Source organism: Cetorhinus maximus, chromosome 24 (genome assembly GCF_964194155.1).
Source record: "Cetorhinus maximus chromosome 24, sCetMax3.hap1.1, whole genome shotgun sequence".
In the NCBI taxonomy this organism is placed as follows: domain Eukaryota; kingdom Metazoa; phylum Chordata; class Chondrichthyes; order Lamniformes; family Cetorhinidae; genus Cetorhinus; species Cetorhinus maximus.
The window spans coordinates 8,776,573-8,803,606 of NC_135902.1; the positions used below are offsets into that span (position 1 = coordinate 8,776,573).

Sequence of the window (27,034 nt, forward strand, 5' to 3'; positions counted from 1 at the left end):
AACCTTCTGGAGCTCTAATAAACAACACCACAGCAACTCTCCAGATTCACAGATTCATCAATTACAGCTGCAACCCAGTAGACAGGTTCCAGTGGTCCCAATCCCACCAGGAACTGCATTGTGAGGAAGGTGGTGGGAATGGAAGAACCACCATCCCGGGCTGCTCAACTGCTAGAAAGGTGGATGGTTGGGACAGGCCACTGCCCTGAGTTGGCGTGTGGCTTGGGGAGATCTGGAGTGCAGGTACACTCCATAAATGAGAGTCTGTTTCACATCCTGGAGAATCACAAACGACATAAAACTGGCAGAGATAGAATCACCATCACCTTTAAAAGGATGGTTTATTTCCAAACACTTTGTGACATTGCAAGGTTCACATTATATGATTTTGTCAGGAAAACTTCATAGCTGATGTTGCAAAATTATTATTTATTATTATCCATGTAAAGACAAGCGGCTCCCATCCATATGGAAGTTCAGCCGCTACACAAAATAACTCACTTACAGGTATCATCAGAGTCACTCTCAACTTATGCTCCTCAATCAGTTAAATTGACACTCATTATGCAAACTTAACATGGAGCATTGCAGTAAAAATCAATGCCCTAAAGATAAACTGAAGCGGACAGGTCAATGAAACCCACAACAGGTAAACAAACTAACCACAGGATAACGTTTCTGCAAAATGTGTGAGATTTTCTGTGAAACTACAATAGAGATCCGATACCTTGTAATCCATCTGTTCAGAGCAGTTGAATACATAGACCATGATTCCCAGCGCTCGGCCTAAGTCCTTCGTGGTTTCGGTCTTCCCTGTTCCTGCAGGCCCAGCTGGGGCTCCACTCATCGTCAGGTGCAGAGATTGGGTCAAAGTGATGTAACACCTGAAGCCAGTCAAAGGAATAAGAACAAGCACAAGCTGTGAGAAAAGGGGGAAACCACAAGAGCAGCAAAACCAAATCTTTCCGACACTGCAGATAGTGTTCAGTGTCGAGGCAAAGGCTTTCAACAAAGTTAAAATGGGTAAAAACAAACGAAAGACAAAATTAGAAAGAATTCCTTTATGCAAAGATTGAGTAGGATGGCTTACAGGCAGGGTAAGTAGAGGTAAAAACTTTCAGATTCCTTCAAGATATAATTAGATGGGAGTTGGGAGGCTACAAGATGTATTTTGGATGGATGAGCTAACTGGGCCAAACGGTCCCACTCATCTTTATTTTTCTTGTGTTAGAGAGTTTTGATCTGAACCATCAAAGGAAAGTAAAGAACGAGATAGGGAGAGAAAACAAACAAAGACTGGACTGTTAAACCCTTCAATATATAACTCTGATATAGGCAGATTGTGGTGAAGTCTCAGTAGAACCAAACCTTTAGCTGACTTGTTTCTGATGTAGCCACTCGTCACTCAGCTATTCCTCCACCAGGTAGAGTGTGGCAATGGTGGATATTCTCACAATACACATTCCCAGTAAGTATCTGGTTAAGTTTCGGATGCATTGTTGTAGGATCTGACCATTGTGGAATGAAAATCAATTGAAGAAACGCATACTTGACTTTTGTGATGGGTATCATTATATTTCTATTGAAAAATAGTCACTGTATCAAGCTGCAATGTCAATTTTGTTGCATAAAGCCATTTGTGACATGTTTCTGCTCCTAATCTCTATCACACAAAAACTAAGTGACCAACTGTAAACATGGTTACTCTCAATATTTGATTATTAGCGCTGAAACATGCTTCAGATGAGAATATTTGGTGTAGCTACAGATTACATTGTGATCAGATGCTCCTGGCATTGTTCAGCAGGTAAGTACTTTGCTGGATGTGGTATTCAAGTATACAGTGCACCACTGTCCTGGGCTTGATGTTGTTCTGTGCTGAGTTAGCTGGTTTCAGCTTGAGGATGGTGATGTTCTGTTAAAATTGGTCTGAGTGTCCTTGTGCTAGTGAACAAAAAGACCCATAAAGGTTCCTGATTATGGCTGAAAAGAGGGACAAGCTGTCAAAGCTTTTCAACTTGCACTCCTCAGGACAAACACAGGAATGCCAAATTTCAAATGATCACAACAATTTATACTACAGGAGAAAAGTGTGATAATTGGTTGGCAAGCCAGCGCTGATTGGCTGAGGCATTACAATGGAGAAAGCAATGGGAAACTATAGGCTCCCCAAGCTCCCAGGTAATTCAACAAAGGCGCAGCATCTTCCTTTTGTTTGCAGAGAGTGGGTCCCTGCAAATGAAGGTGTGTCACGTCAGGCATACTTTTCTCCTGTCGTAGAATTGTTGTGATCGTTTGAAATTTGACATTCTTGCTTTGTCCTGATGAGTGTAAGATGAAAAGCGTTGGTACCATGCTTTTCTTCTCAGCAATATTCAAGTTCCTAATTGTTCTAAAATGACCATTTGCTGGGACATCAGATAAAAAGACCCTCAGGGTTGTCCATGATGCCTCTCTCATATTCTACATTGCTGTGCAGCTCACAATACTCGCTGTCTAGCCTCAAGTTAAGCAGGCATCATGTCTGCATTCATACCCCAATATAAGACACAGCTACACCAAAAAATAACATTAGAGGGATAAATAAGCTGCCCTAAAAATTCAGCAGCAGCCATTCTTAGTGCTGGCTGTCTCAGGGTAAGCCAAAACAAAAACAGAATTACCTGGAAAAACTCAGCAAGTCTGGTAGCATCGGTGGAGAAGGAAAGAGCTGACGTTTCGGGTCCACATGACCCTTCAACAGAACTGAAGTATAGTTAGGAGAGAGGTGAAATATAAGCTGGTTTAAGGTGGGGGGCGGGGGGAGAGAGAAGTTGAGGGTGGGGTGGTTGTAGGGACAAGCAAGCAGTGATAGGAGCAGATAATCAAAAGATGTCACAGACAAAAGGATCAAAGAGGTTTTGAAGGTGGTGATATTATTTAAGAAAAGTGCTAATTAAGAATGGATGGCAGGATACTCAAGGTACAGCCCTAGTGGGGGTGGGGTGGAAAGACTAACAAGGTATTAGTTGTAGATTTAAAAATAATGGAAATAGGTGGGAAAAGAAGAATCTATATAAATTATTGAAAGAAAAAAAAAAGGGAGGGGGAAGAAACGGGGTGGGGATGCGGGGAGGGGGAGTTTAAGATCTAAAGTTGTTGAATTCAATATTCAGCCCGGAAGGCTGTAAAGTGCCTAGTCGGAAGATGAGGTGCTGTTCCTCCAGTTTGAACAGGATACTCAAGAAGGCATTAGACCCCTTATTTGCAAAGGGACTAATGCTTGCTTCAGGTGTGTGTAAAAGGTGACTATATTTGTCCTGACCCAATATGAAGGTCAAGAGTACCTCTGACGAGGGCTTGCATGCGCTTCCTACCTGACGTTTTGGGAATTTAGGAGGCCGCGTATTGCCTGATAAATAGGTGCTACATGGCTCAAGTTCGAAGCCACTGTTTTGATAAGATGACAGTTAAAACTTGCAACAATCCTCGCACATGTCACTGCTTAATGAAGTCAATTCATTCCCCGCAATGTTAAATCAGGTTTAATTTCGCCTTTCAAGCCAAAAACATTGAAATTAAAAAACAACCCTCATTATCCTGATAACTTGCTATGCACAAAGCCCCAACTCATCCTCTCCTCCCCCTTGAAAGCTCCTGTACGCTTTCTCATAATTTCATACTTCCATGCTATAAAACATAGGAACAGAAGTAGGCCATTCAGTCCATCGAGTCTGCTCCACCATTCAGTGAGATCATGGCTGATCTGACAATCCTCAACTCCACTTTCCTGCCTTTTCCCCATAACCCTTGTTTCCCTTCTTGATTGAAAATCTGTCTATCTCAGCCTTGAATATACTTAAAGGCCCAGCCTCTACGGCCCTCAGATGCCACTTCACAGGAGCCACTGGCCCAGCACCACAAATTTGTGCAGTGCAGCCCCATTAGCCAACAGCGAAGCCAAAGAGCAGACCAAACATGTAGGACTGGCAAACAAGCTGGTCAATGCTAAAAAAGTGGCACACGCTTTACATTAAAAAAAGGTAGCTCGGAATTTCGGGAATATATTCTGATTTCCATTTCAAATAAGTTGCAGTTAATCATTGCTGAGAAACACTGGCTATTGCCCCCGAAGCGAAAAAGTATTAAAAAAGATAAAATATCAGCTCTCACATGGGATATGCTTTGAGTTATGCAGTGCAACATGGCAAGGAAATAAATCATAACTCACAATAATTTAATTCCTTCACTTAAATGAGTTTCTCGGCACCCCTGGCGTCACTTTATTGAGTTAGAGCTGGTCTAATCTTATTGAACTGTATAGGTGATACTAACAAGTTGACATTAAATTAATACATTGTCAGTATGATAAATAAGTGTGGGTATTAGGCAAGAAATCCAGGGCCAGCACACACTGGAACACTAAGGAATCTATTCGGATTATCAGATACAAAAGAGACGTCCAAAAGAATTACATAACCCACATAATTCTAATCATAATCAATCTCTGCCTAAAAGTAAAACAATATAACAATTGAGAAACAGTTGGGCAGAGATGCATTGACGCAGTGTTCTACTACAACATGTGCACTGCGTGGAGAAGGCCAGGAATTAAGTGTTGGTTCATGGATGGATCTCCCGGCATTCAGCCAAATGTGATACTGAAAATAACCTTACAAGAGGCACTCCACCCTGCATCGTAAGCTGATGGGTGTATAGAATATATACCCTGAAAAGCACCAACCTTGCTTGGTTCCAAAGTCGCTTTCAAGTGAAAGGGCTGGCGTCAACAGGGTCCAAGGTAATTGCTGACCAAACGCAATAGGTTTCCTGTGCTCCAGAAATGACTGTTTTGAAAGAATCATTGGGAGTAATATTAGGCAGTTAGGCCCAGGGCTCTCTCAATCTGGGGCCTAGAGCTCACTTAAATTAGACCAGCGAGCTGCAGGCACCTTCTGTAGGTGCACAGGCAGCTAACCAGCGAATCATATTTGAAATTAGGCTGCATCGTGACAACGGCAGGTCCTGCAGGGGGCTAATCAACAGAGGGTGATTGAGATGGGCAGGGGTGCGATTGCAAGTTGAGGGAGTCAGTCAGATGGGGCAAGGCAATCGGTAGGGGGCCGAGCAGGGGACTGAAAGGATCCTTGGGACTGTTGTGGAGCCAGGATAAGCACTTAAGCCCCTTCGTGGCTCCATATTCAAATAAAGCTTTTCTTTACACTTCCCTCTCTTGGTGACCAGTTATCCTGAGTGCAGCAGACGTGGGACAGGTTGTATTCTGAGCAGTCAAATTTCAGGACAGGATGTGAAACTGTTATCAGAACCCTACATGCATATGCACAGGGTCGAACACCTGCTTTAGGCTAGGACCCTGAGCACGTATACTTCAGCTTTTATCCATCGGGCAGGTAGAGCACTTCCAGCACCGAACGTGTGCACAAGCAATATTGGATTTTGGGATCATCAAATTTCTTGGCTTCTAAGTCCATTCAATATCCAGGGCAACAAAACAATTGTGACTTGACGCAATAAACTTTAAGCCTATAATAACATACCTGTCTGTCAGTGGTGTAATTACCAATCGAGGGGTGTTGCCCAAATATTCATAGGAATACAAGAACTGGGCATCACAAATGTTGGCAAAGCAGTGTTTTGTTTCATCATCCCAGCGATGGCGAAGCTGGGAGAGCCAGACAAATGCCTGAGAGTTTTCAACCTACGTGAAAAGGAACATAAACCATTAATTGACTCCACAAAGAGTGCACAGCACTCAAAGCGAAAATACATCACCAAAGCGAACGGGATCTTTTTCTAGCCTTGTGAACAATAACACACAAAAGAAAATTTGCAAGGTCGAAAGGGAAGGGAGCTGTGGCACTGTGACTGGTTCAAAGCAGTCAGTTCCAGGTCGATAGGTGGATTCCTCCAAGGTAAAGTGAGCAATTAGGAAAGCAAATGGTATGTTGGCCTTTATTATCAAGGAATTGGAGCATAAGGAGCAAAAGATTCTTACTGCAATTATATAGGACCTTGGTAAGGCCACACCTAGGGCAGAATTTTGCCCCTGGGCGGGGTGTTTGGCAGGGGCGGGTGGGGGCGATCGGGAAGCCGACCGCCGTCTGCAGTCGGTTTCACACCGTGGTTTTACACGAGTGGGCCAATCAAGGCCCGCCCAGCGTGGAGCGAGCAGTAGCGCTGAGCGCTGCCTATGTGGGTGGGGGGTAGGAGGGTGGGTGCGGATTTTGCGCATGTGCGTGAAAGAGCACCGCAATCTCCCTGAGGCACGGAGCTGCTTCAGGGAGATGAAGCGCTGTTTAAAAAAAAAACTTGGGAAGAAAATAAAGGTGTCATAAAACATGTCCCCTCATCTGACTCTGTCACATGAGCAGGGGCATGTTTTTAATTCAAGTGTAAAATTTTTATTTTGTTTTTATTTGCTTTAGGGAACCTCACCCTGCCCGTGGATGAGGTTTCCTAAAAAAAAATTGCAAAGGCTGCTTGGCCTTTTCGCCTGCCTGTCAACCGTTAGGTTGTACGGGCAATGAAAAATTCAGCACAATTGTTAACTTAATGGCCTTAACAGGCCTTTTAATTGTTAGCGGGCGCACTGCTGGCTCAGGTATGCGCCCACCAACTGAACTATCGCGAGAGCGTGCGTTGACGTCGGCACGCTCAGCTGACACCAACACGGTTTATATCACCCTCAGGCGTGTCAGGCACGTGCCTGCACGCCTCGTGAAAAATCCTACCCCTAGGGTACTGTGTACTATTTTCATCTCCTTACCTAAGAAAGGGTGTACTTGCCTTAGATGGAGTTTAATGAAGGTTCACTAGACTGATTTCTGGGTTGGAGGTATTGTCCAATGAGGAGAGATATCATAAACTAGGTCTATAATATCGGAGGTTAGAAAAAGGAGAGGCAATCTTATTGAAACATATCACTTTTATGGGGCCTGATAGAGAGGATGCTGGGAGGATTATTCCCCTGGCTGAAGAGTCGAGAACTAAAAGTCACTGTCTCAGAATGAGGGGTTCACCACTCAGGACTAAGTTAGAGAGACATTTCTTTACTCAAAGGGTTTTGAATCTTTGGAATTCTCTACTCCAGAGAGCTGTGGCTGCCCAGTCGTTGAGTATATTGAAGTCAGAGATTGATAGAATTTTGGATACAAAGGGAAACAAGGGCTTTGGGGATAGTGGGCGTAGTTGGAGTTGAGGTAGAAATCAGTCATGATCTTTTTGAACGGTGGAGAAGACTTGAAGTGCCGATGGCCTATTTCTGCTCATATTTTTTACCTCCTTATGGTCTGGCATCTCCCAGCACGAGGGCCAATTAAGGCCCGCCCAGTGTGACGCACACCCAGAAGTGCTCAGCGCTACCTGTGCGGGCGGCGGGAGAGGAGGGAGAGTCGGGGCCTGTGCTCCTTTTGCGCAAGCGCACGAAAAAGCGCAGAAATCTCTCTGAGGCAGCTCCGTGCCGCAGGTAGATTAATTTCATTATGAAAACTTGAAAAAAGGAATAGAAAAACTTATTCAGACATGTCCCCGCTCATGTGACAGTGTCACATGAGCTGGGACAGGTCAATGAACTTTAATGAAAATTTTTATTAAAGTTATAAAACCTTCATGAAACCTCATCCCGCCCGTGGATGAGGTTCCATGAAAAATGCGAAGGCCGCCTGGACTCTTCGCCTGCCCCCCCGCCAACCTTAAAGTTGGACGGGCAGCCCTGACAACTACTTCAGTTAAGTGATTAACGGCCTTACTAGGCCTTTGACAGTTCGGCGGGCGTGCAGCCGACTCCGGTGCGCGTCTGCTGAACTGAAGATCGTAATGAGGCGCGGTGACTTTGGGACGCACGCCCGACGTCGCCACGCGTCATTTTATGCCTCGGCGTGTGGGGCCCACTCCCGCACACCGACCAGAAGATTTTGCCCTCGCGGTAAAAATTACCCCTACTGACTTCAGTCCAGCTCTAGCCGTCTCTGCTGAACCATGTGAAGGCCTATTCTTACTTCCTTTCTCTTTCAGCCTTTCCAATGTTACAATGTTATTCGGGTGGCCACAATATTAATGATATTGTACTTATATTGTTAAGATACACAGGTGAAGGGCATCGTTTAATTAAATGTTTTGAGCACTTATAAAGAGAGACTGCTATGACACTGGGTTGGTAGATAGGAGGCAGGCATATGCAGTGCTGCATTCTGTAAATAAACCTAGTATCCAGAAAATCATTAGTGTCTAGTTTAATACTTCACCAGCCTTGGGATTGAGGGCATCGTTTTAAAATTAGGGGTCGTCCTCATAGGGCAGAGATGAGGAGAAATTTTTCCTCTCAGAGCGTTGTGCAACTTTGGATCTCTCTGCCTCAGAAGGCGGTGGAGGGGGGGGTCAGTGAATATTTTTAAGGCAGAAGTAGATGGATTCTCGATAGGCAAGAGAGTGAAAGGTTATCGGGGGGTAGGTGGGAAAGTGGAACTTGATAAACAAACAGATCAGCCATGATCTTAATGAGTGGCGCAGCTGGCTCGAGGGGCCGAATGGCCTACTTCTGCTCCCATTTCGTATGTTCATATGAGATAAAACACAATTGTGGTTCATCACCCCTTGTATCAAGCATCATTTTTGGATTTGGTGAATAGTTTTACAATTGGATGCCCTTCCTGCCACTAACCTTCCCCATTTATCCAGGCTGGGACCGGTACTGATACATGGTGGCTAGCCTGAACCAGAGGCTGGGTTCTTTCATGCTATGAAGGGGCTACTGGTAAATGTTCATAATTACAGGAGAAAAGGAAAAAGCTACACATGCTTCATATGAAAGAAAGTGAAAAACGTTGTGATGAAAATTGAAGTGAGATTTAATAAGTTGAGTCATTACTTTGTTGCCACTCAACACCACCACCAACCTTCTGAGCAATTATCTTTGCGACAACATCGCGGGCATGGACATCAATGGTGCAGATGGTCATGATCTTCTGCCGGTCGCCCTTTGACAGTTGGCCAACGAGCATGGTAATGAGTGTGTTCAGCTGGTTCACCTGTTTTTTATAATAGTCCTTCATGGCATTTTCATACCCTTCTTCCAGTCTGGCAAAGGAAATGCCAACCTCTGTAGTCCACCAAATCTGGGTGCAAGTAAGCGCTACCTGTTTCAAGAAAGGACGGGGACAACTTTAAGTAGACTGCCCTGGCAGTGCTAATATAAAGATTAAAGTCTTTGTATAAAAGCAAAATGCTGCGGATGCTGGAAATCTGAAACAAAAACTAGAAAATGCTGGAAAAACTCAGCAGGTTTAACAGCATCTGTGGAGAGAAACAGAGTTAACGTTTCGAGTCCGTATGACTCTTATTCAGAGCTAGAGAAGTAAAAATGTGATGAAATTTATACTGTATAAGGGGTGGAGCAGGTGAAGCTGGATAGAAGGCCAGCGATAGGTGGGGGCAAAGGAGAGATTGCCAAAGATGTCATAAACAAAAGGACAAAGAGGTGTTAATGGTAGTGGTACTGGCTAAAGGAGGTGCTGATGATGGCATTAAGGTCAGAAAGCAGAATGTGATAATAGCAGGGCAAGGGTAAGCACTCTGGAAAGAACAACATGAGCAAGTGACAGATGGCCCTTGTGGGAGTGGGGTGAGGGGAGGGAATGGTGGTAGGAAAAAAATATTGAAAATAGGATAAAAGGTGGGGATAAAACGATAAACAAAAATGAAAATAAATAAGTCTTTGTATGTTGTTATAGATTATCTCAGGTGGTGTTCCATTTTAATCAAAGCAATAAACTATTTAAATGTTTATGTAGCTTTAAATGGGAACCAATGATCAGCTGACTGGACCCAGCCATCACATGAAGAATAACACTGAAATAAATTTCACCCCAAAATGTGACTACCTAAGGTGACTTCAGCTGTGTGATTTTTTAAGTAATTAGACATCGGCAGAAATTTCAATCCCACTTACAGAGTGTCACTTGGGCAGGGCACAGGGAGTAAAATTGGATGCCAAGAATCACGTGCCATTAACAGAGACCATCTAATTTCCATCAATTTAATTTAATGGAAGAGTAATCAGTCAGGCTCTGTTTTTCAGCATGTGATTCTGTCCACCTTATTATCTTCCCTATGTTCAGAAAACATTACACGCCCAGGCAATAAAGGCAAAATCTATCTATCAATTGTCTTAGAGCCAAATTGTTGTTAGCTGAATAGAAATCTGGTACGATGATTAAAATGCAATCAGAAGGTCAAATAGTATTGGTGGCAGGGATCAGACCCACAGCTTGCTCATTCTGACTTACCTGGGCTGGGTAATCAAAAAGCCACTGATCTCTTGGCTTCTCCTCATAGGCCACCACACCTTCAGTCATTTCATGTCTTACTGTGTCTCTCATGGAATCAAGCACTCGATTCAGCCAGGTCTCAACCTAGGAGTGAAAGTCAATAAAATGTCCCCCAGTATGATGCAAATAAGGCCACAATCCCATAAACCATCAGGTCAATGCCTAAAAGATAGTAGGGAATTTGAAACCTGAGAGAAATAGCCAGTGAGAATTAGAAAACAACGAAAGCAGAAATTTGTCGAGCTCAACTTTTCCAATGTGTTAGATGTAATGAGTCCCACCAGCTTTCATAGTTCAGACTAAGAGGCTTAACACCCATGAAATTTAATAAATCGCACTTTTCTTCCACTGTTGGCTATGGGAGTAGTGTCCAACTAACCAAGCATCTCTTGGCACAGCTTGGTTTCAAGTCACAATGCAAGCTTGTCCAGGCTGGAGTTATGCAGCAGAGTTAACAGAAGGTCAGAAGCAACAATAAGGCCATAATAAGAACATGAGACAAAGGAGCAGAAGTAGGCCATTTGGCCCAACGAGTCCGCTCTGGCATTCAATGAGATCATGGCTGATCTGATAATCCTCAACCCCTTTCCTGCCTTTTCCCCATCGCCCTTGATTCCCTTACTGATTAAAAATCTGCCTATCTCAGCCTTGAATATACTTAATGACCCAGCCTCTACAGCCCTCTGCGGTAAAGAATTCCACAGATTCACTACCCTCTGAGAGAAGAAATTCCTCCTCATCTCTGTCTTAAATGGTAAACCCCTTACTCTGAGATTATGCCCTCTAGTCCCAGACTCTCCCACAAGGGGAAACTACCTCTCAGCATCTACCCTGTCAAGCCCACTAAGAATCTTACATGTTTCAATAATGTCACCTCTCATTCTTCTAAGCTACAATGAGTACAGGCCCAGCCTACTCAACCTCTCCTCATAAGAAAGTCCCTCCATACCCAGGATCAACCTAGTGAACTTCTCTGGACTGCCTCCAATGTTAGCATATCTTTCTTTAGATAAGGGGCAATAATTGAAATGTTTGACTACAGAAAACTTGGATCATTGGCATGAGATTAAAATCCCTGCAAAGTAAACCAACAACCTGGAGATGGAACTGCAGAAGACATGACAACACAAAGAGTGCAACCAGTTCCTGGTCACGGACAAGCCTTAAAAAAGGTAACAATGTTTTTACAAAAGAAAAATATATGTATAATTGATAAAAAGTTGTGCTAAGGACACTATCTATAACAAATCAAATTGTTTTAGTGGCATCGAGAAACAACATTAAATCAGTATCTGCTACATTCATTGTGTCACAATTCAAAAGAGATAAGTGAAGGCAAATGGAGGAGAGAGATGGTGCAATTCTTTGGCCGTAGCACACTGTAGCAGTTATAATACTCAATGCAACCCCATTTGTGTAGGAGTAGAACATATTCTGCGATTTGATCCAAAGACAAGGTGTGCTTCCTAATTTACTGGAATGCATGCTTCCATGGCTAGATCAGTTCCCATTCCTATTATTAAATGTGAGGCAATTAAATACCTTCATCAGACACACAACATATGCTTTTCCTACCTGCCCACTGCAGTCACATGGCTCTTTGAAGTCCACATACTCATCCTCCTTGCTGTACATCCCCAAAGCCGTTTTCATTGGTTGATTGTCTGCCTCAGTCTGGAATTTCATGTTCGCCATGTTGTCAAATAGTTTGGACAAGTGACGCTGAACCTGCAGATTTCGTGTTTCAAGGGCACACATGAAAGAAAGTACTGATCATAAGAACGTAAGAACATAAGAAATAGGAGCAGGAGTAGGCCATTCGGCCCCTCAAGCCTGCCTCGCCATTCAATAAGATCATGGCTGATCAGCTCCAGGCCTCAACTCCTCTGTCGTGCCAGCTCCTCATAGCCCTCAACCCCCCGATATTTGAAAAATCTACCTACCTCCTCTTTAAATACTTTCAGCGATATACCCTCCGCAACTGTATGGGGTAGAGAATTCCAGACATTCACTACCCTCTGAGAGGAGAAATTCCTTTGCATCTCCGTTTTAAATGAGTATCCCCTTATTCTGTAACCATGTCTCCTAGTTCCAGATTCCCCCACGAGTGGAAGACATCTTCTCAACATCTACCCTGTCAAGCGGCCTCAGAATCTCACACGTTTCAATCAGATCACCCTTCATTCTTCTAAACTCTAATGAATAATGGCCTAATCTGATCAGTTGTCTTGAACACATGACCTGAATCTCATCCCGAACCTGACAAGTCACTTTTGCTTCACATTCGATTTTGAATTTCCCTACGGCTGTTGCATGTTAAAGCCTCATTTCTGCAGAGCGATGTGTCATTTTTATAGCTGTCACATCTCATTTCACACCCCAAAGGTATGCTTCAAAGCTGCGAGTTTTATCTAACTGATATTTCTGTCGCCAGGTTTTCATGGCAAATGCCTATCAAATTGGCCCAGCCAATTTGTATTCACTGGTCCTCTCAAACACCCTCATGTGGCTTTGGAAAAAGTTTCCTCTGAGAAATAACGGTCAAGCTAATTAAATGCTCTGGGATTTAAGCAGATCTTAAAAAGCCAACACAATTTCCCTGTTAAGAGGTAAGCAAAATACTGCAGGGGCTGGAAGTCGGAAATAAGAACAGAAGCCAGGATTCTTACCTCGATGGGCGGGCGGGCCCCACCGGCTCGGCGGCGGGCGGGCAGCCGAATTCTGCCACCGAAACGGGGCCCGCCGCCATTTTGAGTGGGCGGGCCTCAGCGGCCTCCCCGACGGGAAGCACCATGCGCTTCCTGTGCAGGGGGGGGGTGGAGGGATTCCCCATCTGTCAAAGTGCGCTCTTTCGAGCATGCGCACGAAAGAACACACTGCTCCCTGAGACTAAGTGCCATCTCAGGGAGATCACTGACAGTGTAAAAAACATTAAAAATAGAAAAATATAAAAATTATTAACATGCCCCCCTCATCTGGCAATGTCACACGAGATGGGACATGCTAATAAAAAGGATCCAATAGAGGGCGCTGGTGAGAAGTGACTGAAGCATTCTGGGAGAAGTCATTGCAGCCACCGCGACTCAGGACGGAATCGAGGAGAAGGACTCTTGCACTCAGCAGGGGGAAGGGCATCTAACAGAGGGCGCTGGTGAGAAGTGACTGAAGCATTCTGGGAGAAATCATCGCAGCCACTGCGACTCAGGAGGGAATCGAGGAGGACCCACTGTCAAAGAACGGAATAGCCCCAAACATTACATTACTGTCGTGTTTCCATCCCTCCCTCCTCCTCAAACCTAAAAAAAAAGAGGAAGAGGCAGTGCCTTCAGGAGTGCACCAGACCTGCGAGGGACACTCTTCTGAAAGTAGATTTTAAAGAAAAAGCATCTGATTGGTGAGTAAATCCTGGGAGCAGACTCGGAGGGAGGAGCACCGGAGCGGTGAGTATAAATCTAGCTTACCTCGAGGATTCGCGGCCTTGTCTCTAGGGAGCAGACACAGAAGAAGGAGCACTGGAGCAGTGACCTCGGGGCACAGACTAACTGAAGCCAAAACTGAAAAAGTGATGTCACAGGAAAGCTGTGACCTGATTGGTTGGTAGGAAATCTGCACCAAATTTGAAAAAAAAAACACTGCAAAGCTAATTAATACATTAATTATCTAAGTAGAGATGGCTGGGCAGGTGATGTGCTGTAGCTGCATGATGTGGGAGCTGGCAGATCCCATTGCGAGCCGCAGTGACCACATCTGCAGCAAGTGTTGGTTGCTGGAGGAACTCCGGTGCAGAATTGATGAGCTGCAGTCCGAGCTCCGGACGCTGCGGCACATCTGGGAGGGGGAGAGTTACCTGGACGCTTTGTTTCAGGAGGCGGTCACACCCGGTAGATTAAATACCTCAAGTCCGGTCAGTGGTCAGGGTCAGCAGGGTGTGACTGCAAGTGAGGCAGGTAGAGGGATCCTGTGTTCAGGAACAGAGGAGCCTCAGCTCTTGACCTTGTCCAACAGGTACGAGGTATTTGCTCCCTGTGTGGATGAGGAACAGGGCTGTAGGGAGGATGAGCCAGCTGACCACAGCACCGTGGCACAGGAGGCCATTCAAGAGGGGGGAGCAAAAAGACAAGTAGTAGTTGTAGGGGATTCTATAATTAGGGGAATTGATAGCTTCCTTTGTAAGCAGGATCGAGAGTCCCGCATGGTATGTTGCCTGCCCGGTGCCAAGGTGAGGGACATCTCTGACCGGCTTGAAAGGATATTGGAGAGGGAGGGGGAGGATCCTGTTGTTGTGGTCTACGTCGGGACAAATAACATAGGTAAGACTAGGAAAGAGGACCTGTTTGGGGATTATCAGGAACTAGGAACTAAATTAAAGAACAGGTCCTCAAGGGTTATAATCTCCGGATTACTACCCGAGCCACGTGCAAATTGGCATTGGGACGTGAGAATAAGGGAAGTAAACATGTGGCTAAAGGAGTGGTGCGGGAAAGAGGGGTTCCATTTCGTGGGGCACTGGCATCAGTATTAGAACAGGAGGGATCTGTACCGTTGGGACGGTCTCCACCTGAACCGATCTGGGACCAATGTTCTAGCGAAAAGGGTAAATAGGCTGGTCAACAGGACTTTAAACTAGAAAGTAGTGGGGAAGGGAAGGGTAAAACTCCAAGAAGCATGACTAATGGGAAACAAAGCAGCAGGTTAGCGTGTGGGGGGGTGGATTCAACTTCATGGAAAATTATGAAAAAATTGAAAAGAAAGGAGAGCCCAGGAGAGGCTATTAAAGTCTCCAGAACACAAAATAGGACAGAGTGTTTGGAAAGGGCTTGGAATCTAACTTCAAGCACATCAGATAAAGGGACGACAATGAGAAAGAGGACGGGAAATACAGGACTGAAGGTGTTGTATCTGAATGCACGCAGTATACGAAATAAGGTAAATGAGCTTGTGGCGCAGATTGAAATTGGCAGGTATGATGTAGTGGGCATCGCGGAGACATGGCTGCAAGGGGATCAGTACTGGGAGATAAATAGCCAAGGATATACATCCTATTGAAAAGATAGGCAGGTTGGCAGAGGGGGTGGGGTTGCTTTGTTAGTAAGAAATGAAATTAAATCGATAGCAAGAAATGATGTAGGGTCAGATGATGTAGAATCTGTGTGGGTAGAGTTGAGGAACCGCAAAGGTGAAAAAACCATAATGGGAGTTATGTACAGGCCTCCGAACAGTAGTCAGGATGTGGGGACACAAGATACACCAGGAGATAGAAAAGGTGTGTAAGAAAGGCAAGGTTACAGTGATCATGGGGGATTTCAATATGCAGGTAGACTGGGAAAATCAGGTTGGTAGTGGATCCCTAGAAAAGGAATTTGTGGAATGTCTACGAGATGGCTTTTTGGAGCAGCTTGTGGTGGAGTCCACTAAGGAACAGGCAATTCTAGATTTAGTGATTTGTAATAAGGCAGATTTGATAAGGGAGCTAAAGGTGAAGGAACCCTTAGGAGGAAGTGACCATAATATGATAGAATTTACCCTGCAATTTGAGAGGAAAAAGCTGGAATCAGATGTAACGGTATTACAGTTGAATAAAGGCAACTACAGAGGCATGAGGGAGGAACTGGCCAGAATTAACTGGGAGATGAGCCTAGCAGGAAAGACAGTGGAACAGCAATGGCAGGAGTTTCTGGGAGTAATTTGGGAGACACAGCAAAAATTCATCCCTAGGAAGAAGAAGCATACTAAAGGGAGGACAAGGCAACCATGGCTGACAAGGGAAGTCAGGGACAGCATAAAAGCTAAAGAGAAAGCATACAATGCGGCGAAGAGCAGTGGGAAACCAGGGGATTGGGAAGCCTACAAAGACCAACAGAGGACAACTAAAAAAGAAATAAGGAGGGAGAAGATTAAATATGAGGGTAAACTAGCCAGTAATATAAAAGAAGATTGCAAGAGTTTTTTTAGATATATAAAGGGTAAGAGAGAGGCAAAATTGGACATCGGGCCGCTGGAAAATGACGCTGGAGAAGTAGTAGTGGGGAACAAAGAAATGGCGGAGGAACTGAATAGGTACTTTGCATCAGTCTTCACAGTGGAAGACACGAGTGACATCCCCAAAGTTCAAGAGAGTCAGGGGGCAGAGGTGAGTATGGTGGCCATTACCAAGGAGAAGGTGCTAGGAAAACTGAAAGGTCTGAAGGTGGATAAATCACCTGGACCAGATGGATTACACCCCAGAGTTCTGAAGGAAATAGCTGAAGAGATAGTGGAGGCATTAGTGGCGATCTTTCAGGAATCACTGGAGTCAGGGAGGGTCCCAGAGGACTGGAAAATTGCTAATGTAACCCCCCTGTTTAAGAAGGTAGTGAGGCAAAAGACGGGAAATTACAGGCCGATTAGCCTGACCTCGGTCGTTGGTAAGATTTTAGAGTCCATTATTAAGGATGAGATTTCAGAATACTTGGAAGTACATGGTAAAATCGGGCAAAGTCAGCATGGTTTCATCAAGGGGAGGTCATGCCTGACAAATCTGTTAGAATTCTTTGAGGAGGTAACGAGTAGGTTAGACAAAGGAGAGCCAATGGATGTTATCTACTTGGACTTCCAGAAGGCCTTTGACAAGGTGCCGCACAGGAGGCTGCTCAGTAAGATAAGAGCCCATGGTGTTAGAGGCAAGGTACTAGCATGGATAGAAGATTGGCTGTCTGGCAGAGAGTGGGGATAAGGGGTTCCTTCTCAGGATGGCGTCCGGTGACTAGTGGAATTCTGCAGGGGTCAGCGTTGGGACCACAACTTTTCACTTTATACATTAATGATCTAGATGAAGGAACTGAGGGCATCCTGGCTAAGTTTGCAGATGATACAAAGATAGGTGGAGGGACAGGTAGTATTGAGGAGGCGGGGAGGCTGCAGAAGGATTTGGACAGGTTAGGAGAATGGGCAAAGAAGTGGCAGATGGAATACAACGTGGGGAAGTGTGAGGTCGTGCACTTTGGTAGGAAGAATAGAGGCATAGAATATTTTCTAAATGGGGAGAGAATTCAGAAATCTGGAGTGCAAAGGGACTTGGGAGTCCTAGTCCAGGATTCTCTTAAAGTTAACTTGCAGGTTGAGTCGGTAGTTAGGATGGCAAATGCAATGTTGGCATTTATTTCAAGAGGACTAGAATATAAAAGCAGGGATGTGCTGCTGAGGCTTTATAAGGCTCTGGTCAGACCACATTTAGAATATTGTGAGCAACTTTGGGCCCCGTATCTCAGGAAGGATGTGCTGGCCCTGGAGAGGGTCCAGAGGAGGTTCACGAGAATGATCCCAGGAATGATCTTTCAGACCTGCTGAGTTTTTCCAGCATTTTTGTTTTTTATTCCCGTTAAGAGGGACAAGTTATTGCACTCCATTGTCTTTTACAGGGCTTTGTTAATCATCTGATCGTAAATATTGGAACCTGAAACTAAACCATCTCAGCACTGTGCTCCACTCTCCACTGAAGTTTATGTATTTTGCTAAAATAAATCTAGATGTAGCTTATGCATTGTGAACTTCGTCTCATAATTCAATGAGGGGGTGCAAGTGTCTTTCCCAGCAGGTGGGTTCCACAATATGTTCTGTTTAATAGTAGCTGTTTTCCCACTGATTCTACATGAGGATCCACCGAATTTGGATTTAACTTCTGCCAGCTTAATTCTCTCATGACAAGCTATAAGTCTCAGTAGAATGAGAAAGTGTACCTCTTTTCAGAATTTCACAACTGCTGCTCAACTAACGCAGCTGAGATCACAAATCTGCCAGATAAGAGGAAAGCTAAACTATAACAAGCTCTCTGTAGACCCACAATTTCAACTCCAATGTGCTATGCTGTCTGCTCTGACAATAAATCTTAAAATGCTCTGATCGTGTAAAAAAGCCAATTCAGGCTGATTTACAAATTCAGGGTCTGCACTAAGGAGAAGGAAACCTAAGCAACAAGCTTGATAAGCATACTCTACTATAATTCTAAGTGTGCACAGCCTTGCTAGACTTGTGCTTCTGCAGCTGGAAGCCTGTCAGTTGGGCAGAGGATAATAACAGAAATCATAATCATTCCGTTTGGTGCTCTCTGTGGCTCACAAAGGCTGGGAAACCATTTTAAACTGAACCTCTCCTTTCTCTTGCTAAGAAATGGCACATATCATGCTTCCCTATTACGGCTTATTGACTTGTTAGCTTGCATCAACTCATTTTTAGACTGAGACGATATACTTTTCAACATTTTTCACTGTCCTGTTACTCAATGAAACAAATCACCATATATCGGTTTGTTTGACAGCAATGATAAATGGGCTTTTATTTATCTGGCTCATTATTGGCAAAAATATATTAATTAACTACGATTAACAATGGAGCCATTCCAACACTCAATCTTAAAATTGAATCATTATAAAATAATTATAAGTAAATGCAACATCCTTTTGTCTTTTATTTTTTTAATACATTTGTTTAAACCAGGAATGTTGATCCTTGGGGTGGGGAGTCGGGGAAGAATCAATAGGGTACATTATTCTGGAGAATTATGAATTGCAGTTGAACTAACTATTATAGAGGCAGTCGAAATTTACATTCTTGTTGAAATTCATGCCTCCCCCAAGTTAATGATGATACCTTCACACATTTTGCATTAGATTTGTCCTGTCGCTGAGCTCCCCTTTAAGTCCATCTCTCCAGAATGCCTACTCTCATTCCAAAGTAAACATCTGAAGGAATAGTGGGTGATGAGCTTCTCTACTGAAGCTTGACATTTTACTGTGTATCAGAAATTATATTGAAAGGAGAATTTGCATTTATAAGGTATCTAATCACATTTCTATTAATCTCCAAAGTGCTTCATATAAAATGAATTACTTAGAATGCAGTGATCCTAAGAACATAAGAAATAGGAGCAGGAGTAGGCCATTCAGCCCTTCGAGCCCATTCTGCCATTCAATGAGGTAATGGCCAATCTTCTACTTCAACGTCACTTTCCTGCACTATCCCTGTCTCCCTTGATGTTTTTAATATGTAGAAGTCTATCGATCTCAGCCCTGAACATACTCAATGGGCAGAATTTTCTGCCTATCGGGCGGGCTGGGCGGGAGCGGGCGCAGACCCAATCGGTGTCCCTGATCGGGTCCGCGCCGCCATTTTACGTGGGTGGGCCAATTGTGCGCTCCTTGTGCGGGCAGGGGGAGGGGTTGCCTGATTTGGGAGTGCGCTCTTTCACACGTATGCACACAGAAGAGTGCAGAAATCTCCCTGAGGCACAGAGGTGTCTCAGGGAGATTAGTTTTAAGTTCAAAAAGTTTAATGAAATGGCGAGAAAAATTTTATGACATATTCCCTCATTTGAAACTGTCACAAGAGCTGGGACATGTGCACTAATTTCAACAAAAATTTTTGTCAAAATTTATAATCATTCATGAAACCTCATCCCGCCCGTGGATGAGGTTCCATGAAAAACGTGAAGGCCGCCAGGGCTCTTCGCCTGCCCGGCAACCTTAAGGCAGCTCCGTTAATTATTTTAATTGAGATTTGTTTTGTTTCAGGCACCTCTGCTTATTTGTAAAGATGAAAATTCAAAGGATAAGCATCCTCGGGCATCACCTGACCACTCAACTCAACAGCCCACTTGTTAATTTAACGAGTTATAACTAATGGCCTTAACAGGCCTTTGGCACGCAGCTGATTCGGGTGCGTGCCCGCCAAACTGAAAGTCTGAATGACGCGCCATGACATCAGGATGCACCCCCGACGTCACCACATGTCTTTTAATGCCTCAGCGAGCAGGCCCCGCCCCCGCTCACCAAGCCGAAGATTCAGCCCAATGATTGAGCTTCCTCAGCCTTCTAGAGCAGAGGATTCCAAAGATTCACCAGCCTCTAAGTGAAGAAATTCCTCCTCATCTCAGTCCTAAATGGCCTGTCCCTTATTCTGAGACTGTTTCCCCTGGTTCTAGACCTCCCCAGCCAATTACAGGAACCATCTTTCCTCTATCTACCCTGTCATTCCCTGTAAGAATTTTGTATGTTTGAAAGAGATCACCTATCATTCTTATAAATTCCAGACAATAAAGGCCCAGCCTATATAGTATTTCCTCATAGGACAATCCCTCCAACCCAGGAATTAATTTAGAGAACCTTCATGGCACTCCCTCCATGGCAAGTAATTGCGATATAGTAAGTGCAACAGTCATTTTTCACGCAGTAAGATGCTACAGTTATCAATGAGGTGAAAGGACAGTTAATCTGCACTTGATGGCTAATGTTGGGTAAAGGAGCAATGGTGGTCAGATCCCCAGCAGATCCCCAGGTCTTTCTTGGTTAGCGCACTAACACCTTTACCAGCCATTGAAACCCTGTAACATGCAGATAGGCCTTAAAACAATATCTCATCTGAAGGCTGACACCTCAACATTGCCATCCTGCACCCGCAATCTTTTCAGGAATGAGAGTGCTGTGAATTGAATTAAGATAGCCCCTGTGTATAGCCAGGCCAGTGAAGCAAACTATTTTCCAAATTGATATCTGATCATAATCCAATAATCCTTATTATGTTGCATTTAAGCAAGTTAACACAACAGTGCGATTTATTTTTTCAAATGATTTTTGCCTGGAAGTCATTGTCAGCTCTGCTTGAGTGGTTTTAGTACATCAATTACCATTGTGGAGAGGGGAATTTGAGGTGTTGGTACAATGAGATTACCAATACTAATTTTTAGCCTTTTGTGATCTACGCCACTCACCAGATGAGGGTTGGTGCCATTGGACAGAATATCCAACAAATCAGCGGAGGAAATGAAATAAAACCTGGGGAATGCCAGTCTTTTCGTGTCAAGGTATTCAGCCAGTGCTTTTTCACAGAGAGCCAGTCTGTGCAGGGAAAAGAAAAATCAACAAGGCATGAAAAGTCTTATTTGTGATTTGACCAATGGGCAGTAAATCTAACCCATGTATTTGTTGCAGGCTTCCCCTGTGCAGTGATTTTCCATATTGTCCTGGCCCAAGCTGGTTTATTTGTCAACATTCAAATAGGATCTACATTCTTCAGGGCTCTGTAATGGAAACTTAATTCATTCCCTGGCAGCCAAGTAATAAGCATACATCCAGGGGTTTTCAAAGTTTGGTGGGCCTCGCAGATAGACTTATCATATAGGAAAATCAATATCCCAAAATGCACCAGCTCTTTAAAAGTCCACAGCCTTGAAAAAAACTACCATTTAATCTCACCTGATCTAGTCAGGGTATTCCCTCAAAATTTGCAAAGACCCAAGTTGGACACCAATGAAACCAGGACACTTATCCTTAGGCCCAGTACACATTATGTCAAGTCGTTTGGAGAAAGTTTGCAAACTCCCACTCTTGCTGCTTGCATTATCTGTTTAATCCTGTGAGGGACCTCCTCCGGCCCCTCTAACCTGGGTTAGCACAGTGACAGAGCTCTTGCGTGGGAACATCTCAGCCCTGATGACTAGAATGCAGCCACGAGAGATTTTCAACCCCAAGAAGTTACAAGGGTCAGAAAATGTCAATGGACCCAAAAGGGCCTCTCTGACAGATCAACAGGCCGGCCCAATTTCTCATTATACCCCTCAGTCCTTTTTTAGTTCACTCAATCAAAATAAAAATGGTATGATCTACCTGACCTGGATGTCTTCAAGCTTTTCGCACAATCCTGCTTTGTTAGTAGCTTCCACTACATTTGGAGTTCGTTCAGCGTCCCAAGCCAGTTCCTTAAAATCTACATCAATTCCATCAAAGCGCTTGGAATCCTAAATGGCATATAGGACAATAGTAAACTTTCTCATACATTTGTACTTATTATTGTATCATCATTCGCCCGCAAGACAACTTTAAAAAAAAAAGTAGAAGTATAATTCTGGTACCAATCTATGACTACAAAGTCCCTGACAAACAGGGACAAAGCATCAAGAGTAGGCCATTCAGCCCCTCGAGCTTTTCCTGCAATTCAATTAAATCAAGGCTGATCTTTGCCTCAACTCTGTTTAGCTACCTTTGATCTATATTCCTTGATATCCTCACCACATAAATATGTCATTCTCGGTCTTCAACATTTCAATTGACTCAAAACTTTTTGGGTGAAGAGTTCAGGATTTCTATTACTCATTGTATGAAAAACTGCTTCTTGGTTTCATTCCTAAACAGCCTAACTCCAACTTAAAATTGCTCCCACTTGTACTGGATTCCCCAACCAGAGGAATTTTTTTTCTGTATCTGCCTTAATTCCTTTATCATTTTGAATAGTTCAATTAGATCACCCCCTCAAAACCTATTAAACTCAAGGGAATGCAAGCAAAGCTTATGCAACTTATCCTCATAATTAAACTCTTTAGCCCTTTAAGCCCGAGTATCATTCTGGTGAATCTACTCTGTGTCCCATCCATGACCTTTATATACTGCCTGAGGTGCGATGTCCAAAACTGAATGCAGTACTCTACGTGAGGTTTGACTACAGCTCCACACAACAGCAGCATCACTTCCTCTGCTTTGTATTCTAGCCCCCTTGTGATAAAGACCATCGTTCAGTTGGCCTTTTTGATTTCTTTTCATACTTGCTCACTAACTTTTAGTGATTTGTACATCTGGGCATGCAAATCACTTCGTTTCTCCACACTTTCTAATCATTTGTCTCAACTCAGAAATCAAGACCTGCAATTTTAGAATCACAACTTCAAATGCAAATCTAAGTTTTAATTGTTTCATCACACTTAAAAATAGAAATTAATTTTTTCTTGAAAACTGTTTTATACCTCGGACAATTGAGATCGAATGTCTTCAGACCCAATGAAGATGCTTTCGAGATGTGACCATGTGCGTTGCACCTCGAACCAGACTGAAATGACAGAGTCAGCTACAGACAGCTTCTTCTGCCAGCTAGATACCTCTTCCAAAAAGAAGGCAATGTACTTGGAAGTCATCAGGTTCTGCAGCTGGACTTGGTTGTCCTCCAGGGTCTCAATAAGCTCCTCATCGGATTTGAGCAATGGAACAGAAGTGCGTGAGTGGCCTTCGTACTGAAATTCCATGCTGCTCCAGGTTGTGTTCAGTTCTTTCAATACCTTCTCCATGCCCATTTCCTTCACCGCTTTGTCGACAATTCCACGGACCTCATCTTCAAAGTTGTGCAGGTTCAGTTTCAAAAGGTCAGCTAGAGTTGTGCTATCATCCATTGTAAATGTTACATTTGTAGCCTGCATTAGTTGATACCAATGCCTGTCCCGAATAGCTGGGTTCTGAAGTTCCGCCACAGCCCGTAAGGAAGTCAAAATATTCTTCACTGTGTTGTCCAACCCAGTAAAAGCATCCCATGCCCTTACTTCCTTATCCAAGGCACGAATGTCTTTAGCAAACTTCTTACATTCCATATCCATGTTTTCAACATTGATTTCCCTCCACTTCGTCGTCTTCCAGTCATTCATGCTTGAATTCACGAGAAAAATCATATCCCAGAGTTCTTTAAGAAGACATACTTCCTTTCTGCACTGTTTCAGTTGCTTGTAGTCTGGTACGTTAACCTCAAACAAACTGGCAGACTCATTATTGGTGCCCATGGTGGCTTCCATTTGGCTAATCTGGCAGTGGACAACATCCAACATCTGGTAAGGCTGTGCACTGTTGAACCTGATCAAGTAGAACAATAAATCAACGTAGTAAGACAATGTTCAATATTATTTTAGAAAACACTGCAGCTTCTGTTCACTTTGATGCATAGACGACAACTACAGGCTCAAGAAAGGCCATTAAGACCATAGAGTTAATACAGCATAGATTTCACCAGAACAATCAATAAGCAAGAAGCTATAGTTATTGGGAAGAGACTTGAGATACTGGGGTTATTTTCACTGGAGCTGTGACAACCCTCAGAGGATTCACATTGAGTTACATCGAGTCTGTAGCACAGAAATAGGCTCAATTGTTCTTTGCCACCAAAAAACCTCCCATCCCTCTTCATCTAACCCTGTCAATCAGAACCCAGGAGAGGGGGCTTCAGAGGGTGCCAAACACCTGGGCCCGGTGGCTTGGTTGTGTGTGTTGGGGAGGGGCCTGAGCTCGGTGTTGTAACGGCATCCAGAGTGAGAACCCAGACCCGAAAGACTGCTTTTTTTAAAAATCAGAACCGTCGGCCTGAGAATTCCATTTTTTAAAAAGTCGGCTTTTCAGCTTAGTGAGCTGCTCCGGCGCTGCTCCTGATCTTCTGCAGCTTTGTGGTTCCGATTTTGAAAAGCCGGCCAAAAAAATACCACAAAGTGCCCGAAGGTCAGAAGCAGCGACTGAGCATGTTCTTGATTGAAGACCTGTTCGACAGCTGGTTAAGTCCCTTAATGATTTTAGAGCTAATTGGATGCTGGCTCATTGGGGAGTGTGTGGGAGGAGGGGCGAGGTGAGGGGGGTTGGGGTATGTAAGGGTGGGGGGATGAGGGTGTGAGGGTGGGGGGAGTGGGAGGTGAGGGCGTGGGTATGTGTGGGATGGGGGACTGAGGTGAGGGAATGGGGTTGTGTGGGGGTGGGGGGCTGAGGTGGGGGGGTGGGTATGCGTAGGGGTGGGGGAGGCAGGGTTGTGTGGGGGTGGGGATGGGGGCTGAGGTGAGGGGGTGGGGGTGTATGGTGGTGGGGGTTGAGGTGCGGGGGCAGGATTCATGGGAGTGAGGTGAGGTGGTGGGAATGGGAGAATGAGGTGAGGTGTGAGGTGAGAAGGTATGGGTGGGGGGGGTAGTTGAGGGGGTGGGGAGTGCGTGGGGGTGTGGGACATAGGATGTGTGTGGGGGTGTGGGTGTGGGGGTCTGGTGTGGGGTGGAGCTTTGAGGGGGTCACTTTTAAGTTTTACTACCACAAAATTAAATACTGCACATGTTTCAAGATTCACATTTGAATTTAAACTAGCATATAAATAGCAGTCTAAATTTTCATTATGCCCAAAAGTAGACACAATTCTGATGACATGCTCTGTTGATGTACCAGAGGTTTGAGAATCTTGGGCCTCATCAAAATAAATGTAAGTAACTGAAAATCGGGACTGATGCAAAACAGAGTGTGGACTCACTAACGCTCGTTTTATTACTCTTGCAAAGTCTGGAAATGAAATCCCCATTTGTCACTCGGAGATTGCTTAAAGGAAGGTTTTGCAAATCTTTATTTCATCCTAGGTTCACCCCTGATGGGCTGTAAATACACAATGTGTAAGACAGCTTCTAGGGGCAGAGGAAATAATCCGGTTCTGGAGTTAAGGCCGTACTGTGTTTTTGTGCCATGTGTCATTCTCTGAAAAATTCAGATCAACAATTCAATGTATATTTTTCCTGAGCTGCTGGCACACGCCTGATTGAAAAATCCTGGGAATAGCGTCATTAGCGTAAAAAGGGAAAATGCCATTTATAATATATTGTGGGTTGGTGCCAGTGAAGTCAGAATGGTAAGGTTGTATTAGCTACCGAGTTGAATTGTTTTGGAAATGTTGTGATTTCTTTGTAGCCACTTTCCTAACATCAGTTGATTGTTCTGTGAATAATTATCCTTACAGAATAAGCATTGGGCCTCAAATTTCACCGTTGCTAGTCACTCTGCCTACTGCCTGCAGGTTTAATGAAAGAAACACAAAGCCCACATTTATACAGCACCTTTCATAATGTCCCAAATCACTTTACAGCGAATTAAGTACTTTTGAGTTGTAGTAGTCACTGGTATAATACAGGCAATGTTATCAAATGGCAGAGCAGGCTTGAGGGGCCGAATGGCTTACTCCTGCTCCTAATAAATATGTTCATGTGTCATTTGGATATATGAGATGAGCTGGGCTAGATGGCTTTTGTGATTCATAATTATCTTGCGAAGAGGATGGAATCATGGCTGGAGTTCGGTTTACTTTGTTACAAATGGAAGTTTACTGAGCAGGCCTTGTGGGGTGAAATTGCCATGACAGGAGTATGTAATGGGCTCATAGTGAATCAGTAACTTGTTTTACACTGAACATGATTCTCAAGAGTCTTTTCCATTGACTTCAATCTTGTCTTTTTGTCTACTTACCTATTATCCCACTCTATCTTAGTGCTTCTATGAGTTTTTTGAGTCATTGGAATATCATGATAAAGTTGTGTTGCATAGTAGATATTGAAAATATATTGCAGTGAGAAGCAGCAATCAGCAGAGTTTTCAGAATTGCTGATCAAGAAAACACAGATACAATTGTGAACCATTCAGTCTTTGTCCTCTGGCCTCTTAAAAGTTCTGTCACACAGAGACACCTGAGGGGTCCAACATTTCTCATTGACAGTGAAGACCTATGTTGTTCAATCATTCTACTTTGTTGCTCAGAAGTCATTTAACTTAATACCCTGAGTGATCACTGATAAAATAAATTCCAATTACACTGTTTGTATGCAATAATTATATTGAATAATATTATGAACACAGGCAGGCGAAAGTCTTCTAATACTTCTACAGAATGGAAAAGAACTTGTGCAGTTTATCTAGGTTGCAAGTATTAATCTTTCCCCCCGATGTGAATTTACTGTCGTCATTCCCATGTGGTGCAATGTGTGGAATATGTTAATGAGGGCTTAGGCAGTCACCAAAATCAGTGTTACCATCTGAACAGTGTTATAAATAACCAATGGGATATTTTCCTGTCAAGTTAATGATATTGTATGATGCTGTTAAAGTAAAATTTGTACCCTGTAGTTTGTTTCATAGTCGTAG

The 27,034-nt window shown here is 43.9% G+C and overlaps 1 protein-coding gene across 1 annotated transcript in view; it reads right to left on the minus strand.

Moving 5' to 3' along the window:
* dnah9 (dynein, axonemal, heavy chain 9) overlaps window positions 1-27,034 on the minus strand; it is a 563,627-nt gene that overhangs the window by 434,447 nt on the left and 102,146 nt on the right. Inside the window, exons 20-27 of the mRNA XM_078570706.1 lie at window positions 23,092-23,962; window positions 21,962-22,092; window positions 21,067-21,193; window positions 11,901-12,053; window positions 10,284-10,409; window positions 8,895-9,134; window positions 5,538-5,698; window positions 728-884 (exon numbers count right to left, since the gene is read on the minus strand). Of these exons, the coding sequence (XP_078426832.1) occupies window positions 728-884; window positions 5,538-5,698; window positions 8,895-9,134; window positions 10,284-10,409; window positions 11,901-12,053; window positions 21,067-21,193; window positions 21,962-22,092; window positions 23,092-23,962 (1,966 nt within the window). The remainder of the gene's footprint in view (window positions 1-727; window positions 885-5,537; window positions 5,699-8,894; window positions 9,135-10,283; window positions 10,410-11,900; window positions 12,054-21,066; window positions 21,194-21,961; window positions 22,093-23,091; window positions 23,963-27,034) is intronic.